The sequence below is a fragment of the Lampetra planeri genome, chromosome 26 (genome assembly GCF_965212315.1).
Source record: "Lampetra planeri chromosome 26, kcLamPlan1.2.h2, whole genome shotgun sequence".
Classification (NCBI taxonomy): Eukaryota; Metazoa; Chordata; class Hyperoartia; order Petromyzontiformes; family Petromyzontidae; genus Lampetra; species Lampetra planeri.
The window spans coordinates 643,445-664,030 of NC_136132.1; the positions used below are offsets into that span (position 1 = coordinate 643,445).

The 20,586-nt window shown below is 51.1% G+C and overlaps 1 protein-coding gene across 1 annotated transcript; it reads left to right on the top strand.

Moving 5' to 3' along the window:
- Nucleotides 1-2,370: 2,370 nt before the first annotated feature.
- LOC144727833 (forkhead box C1-A-like) lies at nt 2,371-5,925 on the top strand. The gene has a single exon (XM_078606992.1). It carries the CDS (start codon nt 2,695-2,697, stop codon nt 4,402-4,404), a length of 1,710 nt encoding a protein of 569 aa, XP_078463118.1. The 5' UTR covers nt 2,371-2,694; the 3' UTR covers nt 4,405-5,925.
- Nucleotides 5,926-20,586: the final 14,661 nt, after the last annotated feature.

Consider the following 20,586-nt stretch of genomic DNA (forward strand, 5'->3'; position numbering starts at 1 on the left):
GGGGAGGGGGGGCTGACGGTGACAGGGAGGGGCTGGTTGTTTGGATGGGGGGGGGGCTGTCCTAGAGATATGCACTTTTAAAATCATACAGATTGATAACTAACTTCTTTAGAGCTGCTTTTCGTGTGTGGTTTATTGTCCTTACCCCGCGCCCCCGATTAGCACGATTGGCAACGCACGGCGCGAAAGAAGTGTAGCAGACATACTTACATGGCCCCAGTCTGGAACTCAGGAAAGCAAAGCTGCTATACTACCGGATACATCTGTAAGCGAAAAATCGGAGGGAAAAAATCCACCCCCTACCGTTTCCTGTAGATACTATTGAGCCCCTACATATACTGGTGTTGTTAGCGTCTGTCTCATTGTACGCGTAAGTGTGTATGTATGTGAGTGGTGGCGTTTAAATGTTATGGGGGGGCGGGGGGCGGTAGTGTAGCGGTTAGCGCGCTGCGCTACGAACGGTGACCCGAGCTCGATTCCTGCTCACGGCCGACACCAGTGACAATTATCTGAACCGGTCCTGGGCCTCCCTTAGGTCTGCTCAGCCTCAAATGAGCACCTGGTGCAGTGTGTAAACATCGCCACTGGGGAGACAAAGGCGGCAGTGCGTAGTGCTGGCGTGTGCCGCTCTGGCCTTCATAAGTGCTCGCTAACAACACTTGCCCCAACAGTCTGTTCAGACGATATGGGGTGTCTTAGTATATTTCAAGTGGTGTGATAAACTCACGCGCTTCACCAACTCGCCACTGACCAGTCATGGTGACGTACAAAATAACCTGCACGAACTACGCAATGCGTGGGTAGAGGGCCCTTATCCGGCAGTGGATTTGCCAGAAGGGCTATCGCACGGTGCCTATGCGTGCGAGAGCGTGAGTAGAGGCACCTCCGATTAGCACGATTGGCTACGTACGGTGCGAAAGAAGTTCAACGTACATACGTGTCGGGCGTGGTGCTGGCCACCCACCCGCTCGTGTGCCTTTCTGGCCTTCAAAGGTCCTCGCAGACGGTACTTGCCCCAACAATTTGTGAAGGCTATACGGGTGGATGTTTGTCTTGAGGCAATGTCATCGGTTCCATTAAAGGTGTGCGCCCTTCGGCTTCCTAAGTGCCCGTGAAGCGATGGGGGCGTGATGTCTACAGCGGCCAGCCCCCACGCCCCCTCTTGGGAGGGCTTGACGATACTTCACCACACAGCGGTCTCGTTCCGAGTGGACCTGCGGCTCGCTCGTCACTTACTGATGTTAGCCGTGGCCGGGAATCGAACCGAGGTTTAATAAACAAACGAAAAAAAACACACGCACAGACACACACGATATTATCCTACACATTTGCAACTATATGGCCCGTACGTAGTGATGAGAACAGTGTTATAGTATTTCCTTTAGGCCACATATAATGAATATGCAAACATCGGTAATAGTATATACTGTATACTTTGCAAGCTGTATATGAGGCTACAATATGTTTTCGAAGAGGGATTTAAATAATAATATGACATTTGATTAAGCGTACATTTTTTTTACGAATTAGTAAATTGCATTCGTATAAGTTGTACTATTACGCAAATAAAAAAATCTGAATGTAAATATGAATAAATGTACGCGTGTTGTATTGCACCGCACCACGAACGACAGAACGAAATCCTCACCCGACACTTTTTAAAAGAGGAAAAATGTTAATATTAAGCAAACATTCATAAAAAATAATAATACAAAAATCTCTCGAATCCGTTTATAAATATTCAAGTGCGCATTTATGAACGATATTTTTTGGTGTAAAAAAGTAATGCGTTATGACTTTAATATCGGGAAATCCTTTTAACACGCGGATTAACATTCACAAGAATGTTGCGGGCATAAAACAAAAATCTATCCCCCCCCCAAATCAGAGAAATCGCTACCTGCAACCCGGAACGGTGGCGCGCTCTGACCACAGCACCGGCATCATCATCATCAGCAGCAGCGGCATCATCATCATCAGCAGCATCATCATCATCAGCAGCAGCAGGCGCTGAGCCGGGTGAATGTTGGCAGTCATCATCAAGCCGCGTGTCTCGCACTCGCCTCTGCGCGGCCGAAAAGCGAACGGCGCGCGCGCCGAGCCAATGGAAGGGGCCGTGGTCGTTGTTTGTCAGCCCCCCGCGTCACTGCCCACGACGACGCCGCTGCTGCTGCGGTGGTGCCGCCCGCCCGCCCCCTCGGGCGTCTCGCGGCGGGGCGGGGTGCGGGGTGCGCACTCGGCGCTGCCCGCGCCGCCGCATTGGCCGGGGCGGAGCGGGCGGGGAGGAGCCGCGTGGGGGCCGTGCGCGGGGGGCCGCTGGGACTGCCCCCCGTGAAATGACCGACGCCGCGCACCAACAAACGCGAAGCGTTCGCGACTGCGGGCCGGCGTGCGCAGTTTGGTGCTGCTGCTGCTGCTGGTGGTGGTGGCGGCTCTGTGCTTGGTGGCTCTGTGCTTGGTGGCTTCGCTCTCGCTGTTGTCGCCGCTGCTGCTGCCGCTGCTGTTACCGCGACCACTACGAGTGGCCGGCTTCTGCAGCAGTGCGTCCAGGAGCTCTCTAGCGCAGTCTGAGCTGAGCTCTCCAGCGAGACGGAGTGATTGTAGCAGAGAGAGAGACAGAGAGAACAGAGCAGTGAGGCGAGCGAGAGAGCGCGCGGAGCAAAGCCACCAACTTCCACCGCGGCGCCTCCAGCGATGTCTGCGATGCAGGCCCGCTACCCGGTGTCGAACGCGAACGCGCTGGGAGTGATGTCTCCCTACCTGAACGAGCAGAACTTCTACCGTTCGGCGGGCGGCTACGGCGGCCTGCCCGCGGCTCCGGTCGGGATGTACTCGGCGGCCAACGCGGACCCTTACTCGGCGGGGCTGTCCCGACACTACGGGCCATACTCGCACCCGCACCAGGCGCCCAAGGACCTGGTGAAGCCCCCGTACAGCTACATCGCTCTCATCACCATGGCCATCCAGAGCGCGCCCGACAAGAAGGTGACCCTCAACGGCATCTACCAGTTCATCATGGACAAGTTCCCGTTCTACCGCGAGAACAAGCAGGGCTGGCAGAACTCGATCCGGCACAACCTCAGCCTCAACGAATGCTTCGTCAAGGTTCCCCGCGACGACAAGAAGCCCGGCAAGGGCAGCTACTGGTCGCTGGACCCGGACTCGTACAACATGTTCGAGAACGGCAGCTTCCTGCGGCGCAGGAGGCGCTTCAAGAAGAAGGACGTGCATCGCGACAAGGATGTGCAGCAGCAGCAGCAGGGCGGCAAGGAGCAGGGCGAAGAGTCCACCAAGAAGGAGCACGGCAGCCAGCAGCATCAGCATCAGCAGCAGCTGCTGTGCTCCGAGGGCAGCGGCAGCGAGGGCAGTCGCGCCCTGAGCTCTCCTCCTCCTCACTCGCGCGGCTCCCCCGCGGCCATCCTCGTGGTGCCCAAAATCGAGAGCCCCGACAGCAGCAACGTGGCACAGGACAGCCCCCGCAGCGTCGCCTCCAACCGCTCGGGGTCCATGGAGAGCGGCCTCACCGACTCGTCGGCGCACGGAGTCGGGGGAGGCTCGGGGGGAGCAGGCGGCGGTGGTGGTGGTGGAGGGGGGGTGGTTGGCGGCTTCGGCGTGGTGGACAGCCCGCCCAGCACGGCCATGCTGCGCGCGGGCGGCCTGCACGGCATCAACGGCAGTGAGCTGGGACACGCTCTCGTGTCTCCTCCCAGGCCGCTCATGCTGCCGCTCATGTCTCTGCACTACGCGCAGCCCCAGCAGGCGTCCGTGTACAGCCCGTGCGGACAGGGCGCCGAGGCAGGCGGCGGAGCGGGAGGGGTAGGGGGAGGAGGGCAGCCCTACCACTGCAGCCTGCAGACCATGAGCCTGCAATACGCCGCTGGGGAGCGGGCCGAGCAGGGGCCCTCCTCGGCGTCTGTGTCGCTGCACGAGGACACGTCGCCGTCGCCCGACCACGCCATCACGTCCACCGTGCCGCACCTGGGCGCGCTCAACCTCAGCTCCAGCCAGCATCACCAGCAGCATCAACAGCAGCAGCAGCATCATCACCAGCAGCAGCACCAGCAGCACCACCAGGATGGCATCCTGAGCGCGCTCCAGGCGTCTCATCACGGCGCCCAAGACCAAGGCGGCGTCGCGCGGCTCCCGTCCTGGTACATGGGACAAGATTCTGGCCACGGTGCCAGCGGTGCTGGTAGCTTCGTCACTCAGCAGCAGCAGCAGCAGCATTTCGGCTCGCGTGACATGTTCGACCCGCCGCCACGGCTGGGCCTCATGGAGGGTCTGGCTGCGAGCGCCGCCGCGGCGCAGGTGAGCGCGTCCAGCAGCTGTCAGATGTCCTTCCGATCGGCCACTCTGTACCGCTCGGGCACGTACCCCGCCGCGTACGACTGCAGTAAGTACTAGCGCCACGACGCGCCACAGATCCTGTGCGTGTAGTATCTTTTTATTTTAATGCGACACGTGCGTATACGTTATATAATTGTGCGTAAACGTAAGAGAGAGAGAGCGCGAGTTGGCACAACTCATTATTAGTCCCCGTCTCCCCCAACCCGAATTCGAATCCTGACCAAGGGTCGATTGACTGACGTGAGCCCCGTGATCTGTCCGCTACTTTTGGGCGAGCCCGCGGCCCGCCGAGATGCCACCGCTGGAATGAAAAGTCAGCAACAATACATTCGTGGTCTTGTGTGCACGCGTCCATTGAGGAGACATTGGGCCCCCGGCCACAGTAATGTGGAGGTTACCACCGCAACGTAAAGAACACCAAGGCGCAGATGAGATTTTTTCTAAGACAGACTTGCAACACCCTGGTAATTGTTTTGGGTGGGGACACGAGCGGGCTGATGCTTCGCCGTGAAGTTGAAACTGGCTCAATAATGCCCCGGGCTGGAGAGGGCAAAGCGACGGGATGGGAGAAGCAGTTTCCGACTCTGATGTCCATAGCGCGCACGTGCAGGCCGAGGAACGAAGCGGGGTGGGGGGGGGGGTCAATGGGCAATTAATTAAGAGACCTCGAAACGAACGTGGATGTGGTCTCTGGGTGCTGGAGAACCAAGTCCGCCCACCATCGCTGACCGTCCTCGACATTGCCTCGAGAAAAGCGGCTGAGAGAGAGAGGTGACTACAACTACAACAACAACAAAGGCAACAGCGGTGTGAGATGCCGCGTATTTACTTTGTGCATTCACAGGCACACGTGGATGTGGCTTCGCCGCGTTAACAAATATTCCTTGAGCAGCGTTTTAATCGGATTCCTCCACACCCCCCACACCCCACCCAGTAACCCCCCCCCCCCGCAATCGGAAATGTAAACAAACAACTACTCATCATGGATTTGGTCAACAATGTACTTGGCTAAGTTAGCTTTTCGCTATCGCGTATACAATATACAACCGCACGTGTACTTTTATTGAGAATAATATTACTAATGAATAATATCAATAGATTATGAAAAAAGGGGTCGATAATTGCATCTTGGAAATGCACCGGTGTTGTTCTATTGCAATATCTAGCGACGTAGCGGACTGTATGGAAACAACAACATCAACAACAATTATTACCTTGCATTCTTTTCCACCGAACTTTGCGCTATAAACTAAAATGTTACCACCTAATTTATTATTTATAAAACTTTTATCATGTAGAGTTAAAACCAACCAAACAATGCTATTTTTTTTTTCGCTACAGATATAACATTGCATTTCTAACTATATGAATCAGAGACTAATTTATTGAATAATTGTTTTCGTGGCACAATCATCACTTTGATAAACTATATTATGTTCAATGGACAAATAGTACATGCAGCATCAACTTCGTTTCCTTTGTATATGCGTGAACACACACATATATATAGCCATATATTGTAGATCTTTGCGATGTTGTTATCTTGTAAATAAATAGTTTTACTGTGCCAATACAAAATGTTTGCGGGATTTTTTTCTATTACTCGTGTGCGGTGAATAGATGGAGAAATTGGCTCCACATATTGGGTTTCCAATATTACATTCAGTCATCGGGTGCACGTACAAATGTGGGCGATTCCGCGGTAACGGAATTACAAGGCCAATGCAGTGATTTTAGCCACGCCGATGAAATGGATAAAATAAATATAAATATATAACGACATCTCCAACTATTGGGATTAACCCGTCTCGTGAGAACTTTTAGAAACTATATAAAAGTCTCTCCCAAAAATGCTCGCGTTAAATTTGTATGATTCTGTCCCATGGGTGTAATTCCGTTTCCGCGCATATATATACATACGGACATACAACGTCCACAGCACCATCGCGCGTGGGACCAATCACCGCACTCTGTGCCGCATGCAAAAGACACAGATCCCCCGTATAGAATTCAAAGCCTGTTGGGGCAAGTGCTCTTCGTGAGTAGCACCGACCAAGGCCGGCCGGCACACGCTGGGTGAGGGTGGCCAGCAGCACGGCCGGCCGCGTTGTCGACCCCGTGCTGGTGTTGAGCCACGGCGCGCCAGACACTCCTTTTAGAGGCTGCGTCGACCTCGGGGAGGCCCAGGACCGGTTCGGATGTTCGTCACTGACATTGCTCGTGAGCGGAAAATCGAAGTGGGATTCTCCTGGTTCGTATCTCAGTGCGCTAACCGCTACGCCACCGCTCCCTGGCGTCACGGGGTGTGTGGGTGTGTGAGTGTGCGAGTGTGTGTGTGAGTGTGTGTGGGTGGTGTAGCAGTCAGCGCGCTGCACTACAAACCTGGCGACCCGGTTTCGATTCCCAGTAACGATTATCTGAACCGGTCCTGGGCCTCCCCTAGGTCGGCTTCAGCCTCAAATGAGTACCTGGTGCGGTGTGTAAACATCGCCGCTAGGGAGACAACGGCGGTCGGGCGTGGCGCTGGCCACCCACCCCCTCGTGTACCGTTCCGGCCTTCATAGGTGCTCGCTAACAGCACTTGCCCCTACAGTCTGTTAAGGCTATATGGGGGATCTTTGTTATCTTTGTGTGAGTGTGTGTTGGTGTGAGTGAGTGTGTGTGAGTGCCGCATGCGTGTAAGCACGCACGCCGTGACACTCCACCAAGGTGATGCAAGATTATCTCGGGTTTACGTCTCCGTTTAACTTGACACGAAGGCGGGGACGGGGGTCGTCGTGCCATCGAGATGCATGTCCCAAGTTCTTCTACACTCGACACTCGACGTCTCCACGCACGAGGCTGCTGCCGCTGCTGCTGCTATTGTCGCCGTAAACGCGCGCTCGGCGACCCCGTGGGGTCCATCCTCGAGTTGAGGCGGCAAATGAATTCGCTCCCGGCACGGCTCAGGGAATTTGGCCCACATTGTAGAAACAACATCGTCCTTGACGCGTGCCCCTATAGCTGTGTAGGCTCAGGACGCGGAGACAAAGTTATAGAGGGGCAAGAGAGGGGTCTTTATGGGCGGCGGTGCTCGTAGGGGTGTGAGTAACACGCAGTCACAAACATGTCAAAACAAATCTCACCGCACAATGCGACCGAGCGGCGCTATGCACGCAATACCCAACGGCTATTAGCGCTCTTGGAGAATGGCACGGCCACCTTTTCTCCCTCTGTTGCTGGACAAATGAATGCGCAATTAAAGCGGCTTCCGCCCAATAAAAGGAAAGGTTCGCGTGGAGGAGAGACCTCTTCCTGGCAGGTCTGTTGAAGTCACGGACAAATAACTCACGCTTGTTAACAATTGACACGTTAAATGCAGCGACGGCATTCTTGAGTTCAAGCTCGTGACTTTAACGCACACTTGTGGCGATGCGTATATGCGGTGCGATGTAGGCGATTGGCGTGTGTAGATGATGGTGCGCACATATTGGCATGGGCCGTTCGATAATAATAATTATTATTTTTGATGTCTTATACTACGAGCGTACACGCATTACACAGTGCGCCGACATGGGCGGACGATGTATTCCGTCTTTATTGTTAACGTGTACATCATCGAGCGGAGTAAAGATGAATTGCTATCAGGGGGGGTCCATTATATATTGCGACATTGTCAGAGTTTATTTTCATGCGCTTCATCAGTGCATGCTTATGTGGCAGGCAATATGCACCGATTGCAAACTTTGAATATTTTTTTAAGTCTACATTGGTGCGATGCTAATTGCACGTGAGAGACAGAAAGAGGGACACGTGAATCAGAGAAGAAGACGCACATTCGTTGAGAGACTATCTTTAACTGCGAAGAAAGGTGGGTGGGCTTGAACCAGGAGCCACACCACTAAGGAGAAATTATATCGCGTGGACGAGGCTGGTTACGGAATGGCAACCAAAGGATGATGATGATGATCCCACCAGAGATGATCACGCCAGAGATGACGACTACCGCCGAGACGGAGTGAAGAGTCCACCACGGTGGTGCCTCTTGAGCAGATGGAGTTTTAGATTTGAAGCTTTCCTGACTGCAAGGATTCATACTCTTAGTTCTTTCGGTAAAGTCACGTAGGTAAAAAATGAAATCAAAATTAATAAAAATAAAAGTGTGAAGCTTCCGTCTTCACTTGATACAGATATTTTACTGTGACTGTTTCACCTGAAGACGGAAGCTTGTGTTGCCTCCGAAACGTCGTGATTTTATTGTTTTTGTTTTTTATTTTTTTTTATTTTGATTTAATTTTTTACCTACGTGACTTTACCGAAAGAACTAAGAGTACAGATGGAGTTTGGCATTGACTTGGGGAAGCCTTCATCCAGCAGTGGATAAAACATGACTGCTGGCGATCTAGTTGGAATGGGAATGGGGTCTACCTCCACATTTTCCTTTCTCTCTCACTCCATCTAGACGGAGCCTCAATATAAACGCATTTACAACAATGATTACGTACATTCCCGAATACTTTAATCGTCGAATATATACACATACGTTTAAGTGAACAAATAAACACGAGACGCACCAAGGGGCCTTCACTACACACATTATAGATATACATTTATATATTTATTTACATGCTTTTTTCTTATTTTGTACTAAAGAGAACGTACGAACTATGGAGGGAGGGCTCGCTGGCGCGCGGCTTCGTGTTCTCACAAGAGGCCACAGTATTCACTGCAATTCCCAGGACTGCGTGTACCCAACTTTATACACACAGTGCGCACTTTGTGCTGAACTTTAATTGCTGTGCTATATACACGCAATTACGCATCTAATATGCGGTATATATGTGTACACTCACGTACATTACGGAGTACATTGCCTGCTTCTGTTAACCGAGGAATTCATTTTTCATTTAGAAACTCAATTTCCCAGCTACTTGTATTTAAACAAACATGGTTTAAATTTATATTGATTTGTTACGCGGACTATTTCGTTTTCCAGTTGTTGCAAGGGAGATCCGTGGTGTCGAACGTACAAATATGAATTACAACCTTCTTGTAGGTTTGGTTTGTACCTGAGGATATCTATGTTGCGGGCATGCAGTGGATTCTAATTAGAAAGCGTTCGTTTAGAAAGATGCGCACGTTCGTGGATGGCATCACACTTTTTTAAAACGTCATTTGATGCTCAAACCTTCAGTCCGTGAATCTCAACACTTGTGTTTGTAATTTCTAGCGTAAGCTTCTGGAGTTGTGACGAATTAATTTGAGAAGCCACCCAAAGGCACACACACACACCGCGACCCAGTTGAAAACGTTTTGTTTTAAAACTGAGAATGCCAGTACAGTGCAGCACGGTGCTTCAGCATCAGCCGGAAAAACAAAGTTTGGATCCCTGTATCGGTCAATTATTTCTTCTCGCCATATTTTGTCCTAATTTTGTTGTTATATAAACGTGCACATATGATTATAGGACTATAGGGTACAATAGTATGTCATTATTATTTGTTCTGGATACGGTATAAATTGTACTGTCGTGGTAGAACATCTTGCCGCTAATCCCAAACTCCAAGCCCAGGCGAACAGAGTCGCAGAACATTTGGAGCGATACATTAATCCCGGCTGAGCAGGAAACTAATACATACTGTTTATTTATTCTGTAATTTTAATGTTTTATATTCAACGGCGTCATTCAGTATTTGTGGACTTAAGCGCGGCTGATGAACTCAAAGGACGCACACCGTCTCCGACTTTATCTAACCGCAGTGTGCCGTTGTACAGCGTCTGCTTGCGCGTTTGCAACTAAGATTGCTGTGTCCACGAAACCCCTTTAACAGACTCTTGGGGCAAGGACTGTGAGCGAGAGCTTATTAAGACCGACACGGCATACAAGGTGGTGGATGACCAACACCACGCCCGGCCGCCTTTGTCTCTCCCGGTGCTGATGGTTGCACACCGCACAAGGTATTCATTATAAGTGAGTTGACGTAGGGGAGACACAGTTCGTCTTCTCATCTTCGACACCGGGAGCGGGAATCGAACTCGGGTCCCGGGGGTTCGTAGCGCAATTCAGCACGATCCACTGCGCCACCGTTGCGTACACATTGCGTACAGAATACACACACACCTACACAGTACACACAGTACACACACCTACACAGTACACACACCCCTACACAGTACACACAGTACACACACCTACACAGTACACACACCCACACAGTACACACAGCACACACACCTACACAGTGCACACACCCCTACACAGTACACACAGTACACACACCTACACAGTGCACACAGTACAAACAGTACATACACCTACACAGTGCACACAGTACACACAGTACACACACCTACACAGTGCACACAGTACACACAGTACACACCTACACAGTGCACACAGTACACACGCCTACACAGTGCACACACCCCTACACAGTACACACAGTACACACACCTACACAGTGCACACAGTACACACAGTACACACACCTACACAGTACACACAGTACACACACCTACACAGTGCACACAGTACACACAGTACACACACCTACACAGTACACACAGTACACACACCTACACAGTGCACACACCCCTACACAGTACACACAGTACACACACCTACACAGTGCACACAGTACACACAGTACACACACCTACACAGTACACACAGTACACACACCTACACAGTGCACACGCCGCTACACAGTACACACAGTACACACAGTACACACACCTTCACAGTGCACACACCTACACAGTACACACAGTACACACACCTACACACTACACACAGTATACAGGACATACACGTACAAGGGAGCCACTATGTTTTGGAAAAATAAGTTATTGGGTTTTATCGCAATTATAATGCCATCGCTCTGTCCAGGGCAGTTTGTAAAATGATAACAAAAATAACTTTTCAAAACGTTCTCAATCAACTTCTGGACGAAGGCCTCCTCCGCGAATGTTGGTCCAAGGGGTTGTTTGACCATCCGTGAGCACGCGGATGTGTGTGGGTGTCGTGGGGGTTTGCGGGAAGAGGGGAGGACTGGCTCAAATCGAATTGTTCCACTGAGGTTTCACCGTGGGCGAAAATCTGGAAATGAACTTGGGTCGCCAGTTTCACATTGACTTAACGCAATGCGCTAACCACGACGCCACCGCTTCACCCCACACGGTTTATACTAATCATATAATGTGCTATTATAATACATGCATGGCCGTCATATAATACAATTATATACTCAATATATACATTCAGCTAACTTCGGTTTAATTAAAATGTGCCATTCATTAAATATTGTAAGCGCCCATTATGCGCGTAGCTATATATATGCGTCTATCAACTATAACGTACACGGGCCATACCACGTGTTTGTACGAACATTCACCCTTTGTTACGTGAGCTCTCTAATATAACCTCGTGTTGTATGCGCACGCCATTGTGACCGAGCGCCTGATTGATGGCCGCTATTTAAGCAGGTGAGAGCCCAATGAGCTTGATTACAGTATTTCTTTGGAGAGAGAGGGAGTCCTGGAAAGTGTATAGGCTACAGTTACTGAGGCCCCAATTATCGTCTTCACAATTTAATTGCGGGCAATTTTCTAATCTGGAGTTTTTAAACCCACGGCGCACCATCGCGGAGCGAGCATTGGCCACCGCTGCTGCTGCTACTGCTACTGCCGATGATGTCACGGGGAGTAGGGGAGGGGGCACTTCAATCGACATCCACTTCACGGCACACGGAGGTGACCTTCGGTTCAATCCCCGTGTAATAAACGATCATCAACAACGTCATGGTGATCATCATCGCCATCGTTTAATAATCATCAGCACCGCGCGCTCCCGTGCAGTTCACACCTCGAGGCGTCAAGCCCCGGCACCGATGGGGGCGGACGCGTTTCGCTGTTTTTGTTTTCCATGCGAAAAACAAACTGGACCATGGAGGTGACATTGCTACAGTACGTGCGACTTAAACGCTCACCGACACGTGCACAAACCATGCCCGCGCATGTACACACACCGCAGATACACACGGGCACTCAAGTGGCGTAGCGTGGTGGGGGGGGGGGGCATGCCCCTGGTGCAGTGCAGGAGACGGGGCCCTCTCTGCAATCCCCCCACCCCCCCGCCGCCCCCAGCCCGTGGGCCCAGTTGCACCGCCTGCACACTCGAGAGCTTCGCCACCCTGGCTGCGACTTTGGTAAAGGGCCTCTTGCTGCCATGAGGTGGCGGCTCAGGGCTTGCCTGAGCCGCCACCTCATGGCAGCTCAGGGCTTGCCTGTGGCCTAACACACACCACGTCGCACCCGTCTCGCCACGCGCTCCAGTCGTCAGCAGGCCCACCGGGCCGCGCTCGCTGCGCTGTAAGAGCGAGGCTGCATTTCAGCCGGGTCGACGACCCGTGACATATTTCCGCACCCAGCATACCACATCCAGTATATCTCTCGCTATGGGCTGTGGCTACTGGTCGACGTGCCACCTTCTCCAGTCTATTAGTGACCCGGATAATTGTTCTGTGACAATGTAAGCCCTGATCATGTGGAACCATTGGGGTTAAGGCCCCGGCCGGCTGCCTCGACTTTCCAATTGCCAGTCCCAACGTGGACGGTCGCTCTGCATGTGAACGAAGGACGCGATGGAGTTTGTTATTATTATTAATATTATTATTTGAATGTCACGGGTCATTTGTGCGCTTAATAGCTATGTTAATATATACACGGCCCTAATTGGAGGTTGTTTGGTTGCCATGATAACGTGTAAATATATCTCTGTATGTGCACGCTGCCGGGAAAAGTGACATCAGTGAGCGAGTGATATCAGAATCAGTCCTGGGGTAACCCCACGCATTCACCAACCCAGTTGGAGTGGTGGTGGTGGGGCATGTTCAGGCGGCCGTCGCGACCGATACGACGTGCAGAGGCCTTCATCCAGCAGTGGATTGGCAAAGGCAGCTGGGCGATGTGGTGCTTTAGAGGAGTGTTGGTATAGATTATTGAAGAGACGCGATTTTGCCTCTATACATAAATGTTAAATAAATTCAGACTAATCCGGTTAAATGATGCCTGCTGGACAAACATGTTCCGAGGCCGATAGGCCTACGTATGTGAATGGTATTGTATTTGTACGTAGATAGACCGAGCCGTGTGTGTGTTTACATATTAATTATATCAGTTGTCGAGTTGAATTCCCGACCACGGCTAACAACAGTGGTCAGTGATATCGGAACGGGTCCTGCACGCCCCCCCTCCCCACGCACCCCACCCACACCTTCAAAAACCCACAATCACCAGCACGGTGAAGTATGGTAAAAACAAAGCCCATTATCGACGTGGCGAATTGAGAATGGATAGAATTGAGAATGTGTATACATCTGATCATGACGAATACATCCTTTCACCGACCTCACTCATAATTTCAGTGCAGCTTTTGAATATCTATTCATTAATTCCGCGGTGAGACGATGTTTCGGTCGGCATATCCTATTGACCAGGGGTGGCCCACCTTTTCAGAACTCGTGAGTTCTGAAAAGAGTCAAGTGTATATACATGTGTGTGTATATATTGACAGTTTTCGGCACAGCACGGAAGACATTCATTATTATTTGCTACTATGATCGTGTGTTCTACGCTAAGACCCTTCGGTAGAGCCGCATGTGTTGGATTAAAGAGCCGCATGCGGCTCGGGAGACGCCGGCTCGCTACCACGAACGTTCAACTGAGGTTCGTGGTGCAAGTCAGTCTGAGAATGACTGCGGGGGCGAATTAAGCTAACTCGATCGTCCTCTGCCAATTTACTCGTGAAGGAGACCGGGAGGCATCCGGCCTCAATCCTGTCATCCTCACAGGAGCAGCTTTTGGCTGGCCATCGAACAAAGGCGGTCACCACATCGCTCGCTTTCAGATGTGTTTCTGCCACCGTCTGGAACGCTCTTCCTTCCGATATTAGGAAGCCACTGGAGTGATGCTCTTTTACATCATCATCGTCTAGATTGACAAACTCATCTCTTCAGAACTGCTTTTTGTCTTTAGTGTGTTGTCCTTCCCCCGCACCGCCGATGAGCACGGGTGGCCACGTAGGGTGCGAAACAAGTTCAAGATACATACTCACTCACCCACCATTCACCCACACACTCATCCACTCACCCACACACCTCCGATTAGCACGGTTCGCCAGGTACGGTGCTAAAGAAGTTCAAGATACATACATACACCGAGACCCACAGACACCAAACCAAAAGAGACTCACATAGACCCATAGAGACACTCCATAGACCAATAGAGACCCACATATACACACAGAGACACCCATAGAGAACCAGAAAGACCCACATATTAGCACGGTTGGCTATGTGCGGTCGAAATAAGTTCAACACACGTACACGTACATACAGAAGCAGCAGCAGCAGCAGCTTCTTGCTCCGTCCACCACCCAGAGCGTGGTCTCCGAAGCCCCGCGCAGCCTCGCGTCTCTCCTCCCCCTTCTCGTCTGTCCACCTTAAAGCAGTCAACAGACTCGCGCAATCCACCGCCACGGTTCGTGACCTCTTCCCAGAATCCACACTCGGGTGTTGATGCCTGCGATATAACAGGAATATCTGCTGGGCATGTGAATCGGAGTCTAATGTAGAGGAATGCGACGTCTTAACGTTGCCTTGTCATGACACGGAGAGTCGCATTCGCATCTCATGCAGGGCAGGGAAACCCATTCGTATGAGAGAACGATCCGCGGACGTGGAGAGCACAGAGCTACGTTCGAGGTCGCTTCAAATCGCCTCTCTGCCACACTTCGAGGGAGGCACGCAGCTCTGTCCCACCCGCTTGTCGCGTAGTCGTCAATCCGATATTATTACGTCTTAGAGCTGGAGTTTGACTCATTTAAGTCACTGACTTAAAGACATGTGGGGGGTGGGGGGGTAATATACAGCCGCCCTGCTTTAGAAGGCGGCTTAATGGCAGGCAGCTGCCTGGATGGGACCCCAGGATGTTGATGGCGCCAGCTCACAGATCTGACCTCTGGGCCACCCGGCTACCCCCAGTTCATTTACACTTTTGAAACTCTGTCTGTTTCTTTGTTTCCCACACTGGATTTTCCAGAATGATTTTAAATATCATGTTGTTCTGTGCACATGGTCACGTATGTCCTTATTTTTAACTTCTTTCGCACCGTACGTAGCCAACCGTGCTCACCGGAGGTGTCACATTGTAATTTGCCGTCCCTCAGTTAAATAACGTGAATCGATATTTGTTTCAAATGTGCCGAATGTTATAATTCATTATTATTAATGAGGTAGATTGGTGAATCATTGCTTAAACACTACGCTGTGAGCTCGGCGAACCTGAGTTAGATTCCCGACTGAGGCTGACGTCACTTGCAAGTGACGTCTGATCCAGTCTTGGACCCCGTCCCTTCACCAACCCACGCTCAGGGACAGTGGCGTGGGGCGGCCTTCATCTCGCAGAAGACTGACGATGCTGTGCACGTGAAAAGAAGTGCCGGTAATTCTTGTGAACATTAATGTCGATGGGTACTCGAGGATGGTGCGTGCTGGAGTGCAGAGGAAGGCTGTGGATTGATGCTCCCCTCTGCACTCGCAGTTGGCCAAGTGAGAGCCCAAGTGAACATTCAAAGGGCACGTGCGGCATATGGCTGTCACTGGCACCCCGAGTCGCATTCACAGACTGTTGGGGCAAGTGCTGTTAGCGAGCACTTACGAAGGTCGGCACAGCACACGAGGGGGGTGGGTGGCCAGCACCACGCCCGGCCGTCTTTGTCTCTCTCGTCGCGATGTTTACACACCGGATACTCATTTATGGCTGAGTAGACCTAGAGGAGGCCCAGAACCTGTAAAAAAATACGCCACTGTTAATGGTCGTGATAGAAAATCGAAAACGGACAGCCAGGCATGCGTACGAATGCACAATTATACACACACTGCCGCACGCAGGGACTCGCTCATCAGTACTGTACACACACACACATACACCGATATACCAGATACCCCGTGCAGCCATATAAATTGTTTAGTCATCGTGTCTATAGACGATGTATTTGACTTACACACAGGCACGCACGAACACATACGTAATAACAAAAACAAAGACCCCCCGTGTAGCCTTAACCGACTGTTGGGGCAAGTGCTGTTCGCGAGCACCTATGAAAACCGGCACGGCACACGAGGGAGTGGGTGGCCATAACCACGCCCGGCCGTCTTTGTCTCCCTAGTGGCAATGTTTACCCACCGCACCAGCTACTTAATTCAGGCTGAGTCAACCTAGGGGAGGCCCAGGGCCGGTTCAGAAATCGATACTGTTGGTGGCCGTGAGCGGGAATCGAACTCGGGTCGCCAGGTTCGAAAAAAACAGTGCACTGACCACTACAACTACCGCTCCACATACGTAATAACACACATTTACATAGTCACAGAAACACACACATATGGCGTATACACAAATATATCTCGTGTAGCTATTATAAACTTCTGAGACAAATGAGCACCTATTAGGGGTGGCATATACACACCGCACGCGTTTCCACTTTCAGGCCGAGTCAATTTAAAAAATGCCCAGTCAACGTTCTGATGCAGTTTGCCACTGATGTTATCCGTGCTTGGTAATGGAACTCAAGCCGCGGTGTTCATAGCACAGCGTGCGGATCACGGGGACAACAGTTGCCTGCACACACACACACAGAGGAATGCACGCAGTCACATTCACAACAAAGACAACGATCCCCCGTGTAGCCTCAACAGACTGTTGGGACAAGTGCTGTTAGCGAGCACTGTGCCGGCCGGCACGGTACACGAGGGGGTGGGTGGCCAGCACCACGTCCGGCCGCCTTTGTCTCCCCAGTGGCGATGGTTTACACACCGCACCAGGTACTCATTTAAGGCTGAGTCGACCTAGCGTTCAAATATTTTTGTCAGTGCAAATTTGGTCGTGAGTTTGAATCGAGTTGGCGTCGCCGGTAGCGGTGCTCGCTGATCACCGCACCCTCAAATGCACAAGAGACAAAGATCCCCCATATAGCCTTGAGCAGGCTGTTGGGGCAAGTGCTGTTAGCGATCACCTATTGAGTCCGGTACGGCACACGAGGGGTTGGGTGGCTAATACCACGCCCGGCCGCCTTTGTCTCACCAGTGCTGATGTTTACACACCACACACGCACAGACAGACACACACACACATTGTGGTTCTGAAATGCATTTAATCGCATAGGCTATTCATTAGGCAGCACGTGACGTGCAACGAAAATAAAACTCCTCTCACGCAGAGACTCTCAGCGTAAATCGCGCACTTACTGGGCAAACACACAACTTCAAAGCAGCTCTGTAAATCGGTTATATAATTCGTCTCATTTGACCGCTGTGTATAAAGTTGGGTCTACTATGCCGAGCAGAAGAAAACACAACACCCACTTCCCTTCAGAGTATACACTTTGTGGGGCTCCTGCCGAAGCTAAACATAATTGTGTGGGTGGGCTTGGGATTTCCAGAAGCAATTACGGCACAATGAGCGCGGATTAGGAGCGAGCCTACACACGGGCACACACGCGGGGCCCACAGAGGGCCCGCTCTCTTGCAAAGGTATACTGAGTGCGTATCAATCAATCAATGCCGGCGGCTATCATCATCACTGCAGCAGCAGTAGCAGTGCACGCTCGCTCGCTCGCCCACTTACTCGTGCAATCTCAGGTCTTCACCTTGCAGCAGTCGGGGTTGATATCGAGTGTGCAGGCGGTGCAACTGCACCGGGTGGGGAGCACGGGCCCAGAGGGGGCCCAATGAGACATTTGTAACGGGGGGGGGGGGGCTGGGGGGGGTCTTGCCCTGGGGCCCAAGTCAACTGCGCTGCGCCAGTGTATGTTGTAGAGTAGAGTGTGATTAGAGTGTACGGCAAGGGCTCTGGCTGGTGTAAAACACTTTGTTATGATGTTCTCGAAGGACAAGAAGGGTTACATTTCGCACACATGTAACTGAGTACATTACTCTTTACTACAAAAATGCGAAAATCAACATTGACGAATTTGGACCCCCAAAAGCAATTAGGGTCTGGAGTTTGATTGGCTTCACGATTCTAGCAGGGTCAGCCGACAATGTCTACATGGCTTTAAGTCTCATTCTAAAGGCTGACGAATATGCAGTCATCGGTGAACCAAGTAATTCGCCTGCCGTGGAGTGTGACGCTGGAGTCCATAGAAAGTTGCGCAAGACCCCTTGTGGGCTCCTCGTCGTGGGCTACTCGATACACATGGAGGCGTTGTTTTTGCAAATCTTCTTATGCTTATGCATTACAATGTTTCGATGTTGTTATTTTTTTTTCTAATTTGCTGAGCGCTGTATATTATTGATAGATTGATAATATTGATATAAAATACAATATTGATAATAACATCGCTACTCAACGATTCGAATAATCGTCTCGTTTGGAGATCGCCACTTGATTGAACACTATTTTATTGTATTTTATTGCATTCTGATCAAGGTAGCGGTCACTAGTGGCTGCGAAGTAAACGAATATAAAATCGTGGACTCATCACATCCTGCATCCATCGCGAGCAATACGTCCGTGCGCTCGGTGAGAAAGTTTTATTTTGGCCACAGTGGCACGGCAACAAACGGTGTGCGGCTCATTCGAACGATTACAAAGGTGTGCGGCACACACACCCATTAGCGTAATCGTTACTTAACCGGCTACTCCATGCGAGATATGTATGATGGACTTCTTTCGCACCGTACGTAGCCGACCGTGCTAACGGGAGAGCTCACGGAAGTCGTCGCATGCCTGCCACGATGGTGGGCGGCCGTCCAGGCTCAGCCTCGTCCCGTTCCTTCGACGTGGCGAGACGAGAGACAGTCGGGCTCATTGGTTTCTATGCAACCACTTCTCTAGCAACCGGTTGGTGCTCGATTTTTTTCCGGACCGGTTCACAACGGTTCAGAATACCGGACAAAAACACATGTTGGCACGTGACATCATCCATCTCGCTTTAAAGCTTTCGTGACTGCAGGGATTCATCTTCTTGGTTCTTTCGGTAAAGTCACGTAGAAGGGAAACAATAATTTATATAATTTTATGATGTTTTATTTTTTATTATTTTATTATTTCCCTTCTACGTGACTTTACCGAAAGAACCAAGAAGATCATCCATCTCGCTTTAATTTGTGCTCAGGATTCTGCGGTGGTTGTTACATAGGGTACAGCAACAACAACAATAATATAATGGTCTTGTGAATCTGCGTATACATTGAACTCTAGTTGTAGTGCCTTATGCCGATAATCCCTATTCCAAGCTCAATCAGTTTCGCAAGCATTCTAGAAAATATGGAGAGAGAAATTAATCCGTGCAAATATAAATACACAGGTAAAGTCGACTGCATGGAAAACGGGTAGACTGTAGAGACGTTGACCATACACAGCTTGCTTGCATTTAACCAATGCTGCTGCTGCTACTGCGCACTCCCAGAAAGCAATGCGGCTGATTGGTCCGCACCTCCGACTAGCACGCCGGGCTATGTACGGTGCGAAAGAAGTTCAACTTACTTACATAAAACTGGCACAATACGCATTGCAAATGTCATTGGAAATTACAATCGACAATTACGTTTCTATAGAAGTTTCAATAGAGTGCTGATATCGGTATTATTGGGATGTTTGTTCTTATTGTTACCCGTCCCAAAATACCGGCTCAGGGAGCGAGAGAGAGAAGCGACTCACACGCACACAGCACGCACACGTGCTTCTTTAATACACGCCTACGCCGCGACCATAAATACGACTTGTGGATAACGCGTAGGGGGGGGGGGGTCGAGTGTAACATTGTCTCTGTGTATACACCGGGGCAACGGGTGCTCAGAGATGCGTGTGGCCCAGGAGTATAGTCAAGCGCGCTCCGCGGGTCTCGCACCTGCAATTCATCCGCCGCACGAAGAAGTCCCTTTAACTCGTGAAGAGCGCTAATCAGAGACATGCAGCCGTCACAGGGGCGTGACAGACACAATGTTTCGTGTGCGTGTTGCTTTTATGGGGGAGCGGTAGCGTGTGGGGAGCGGTTGGTTGCGCTGCGCTACGAACTTAGCGACCCGGGTTCGATTCCCGCTCACGGCCAACACCGGTGACGATTATCTGAACCGGTCCTCGGCCTTCCCGAGGCGAACTCAGCATAAAATGAGTACTTGGTGCGATGCGTAAATATCGCCACGAGGGAGACAAAGGCGGCCCTGCGTGTTGCTGACCACCCACCCCTCGTGTGCCGTT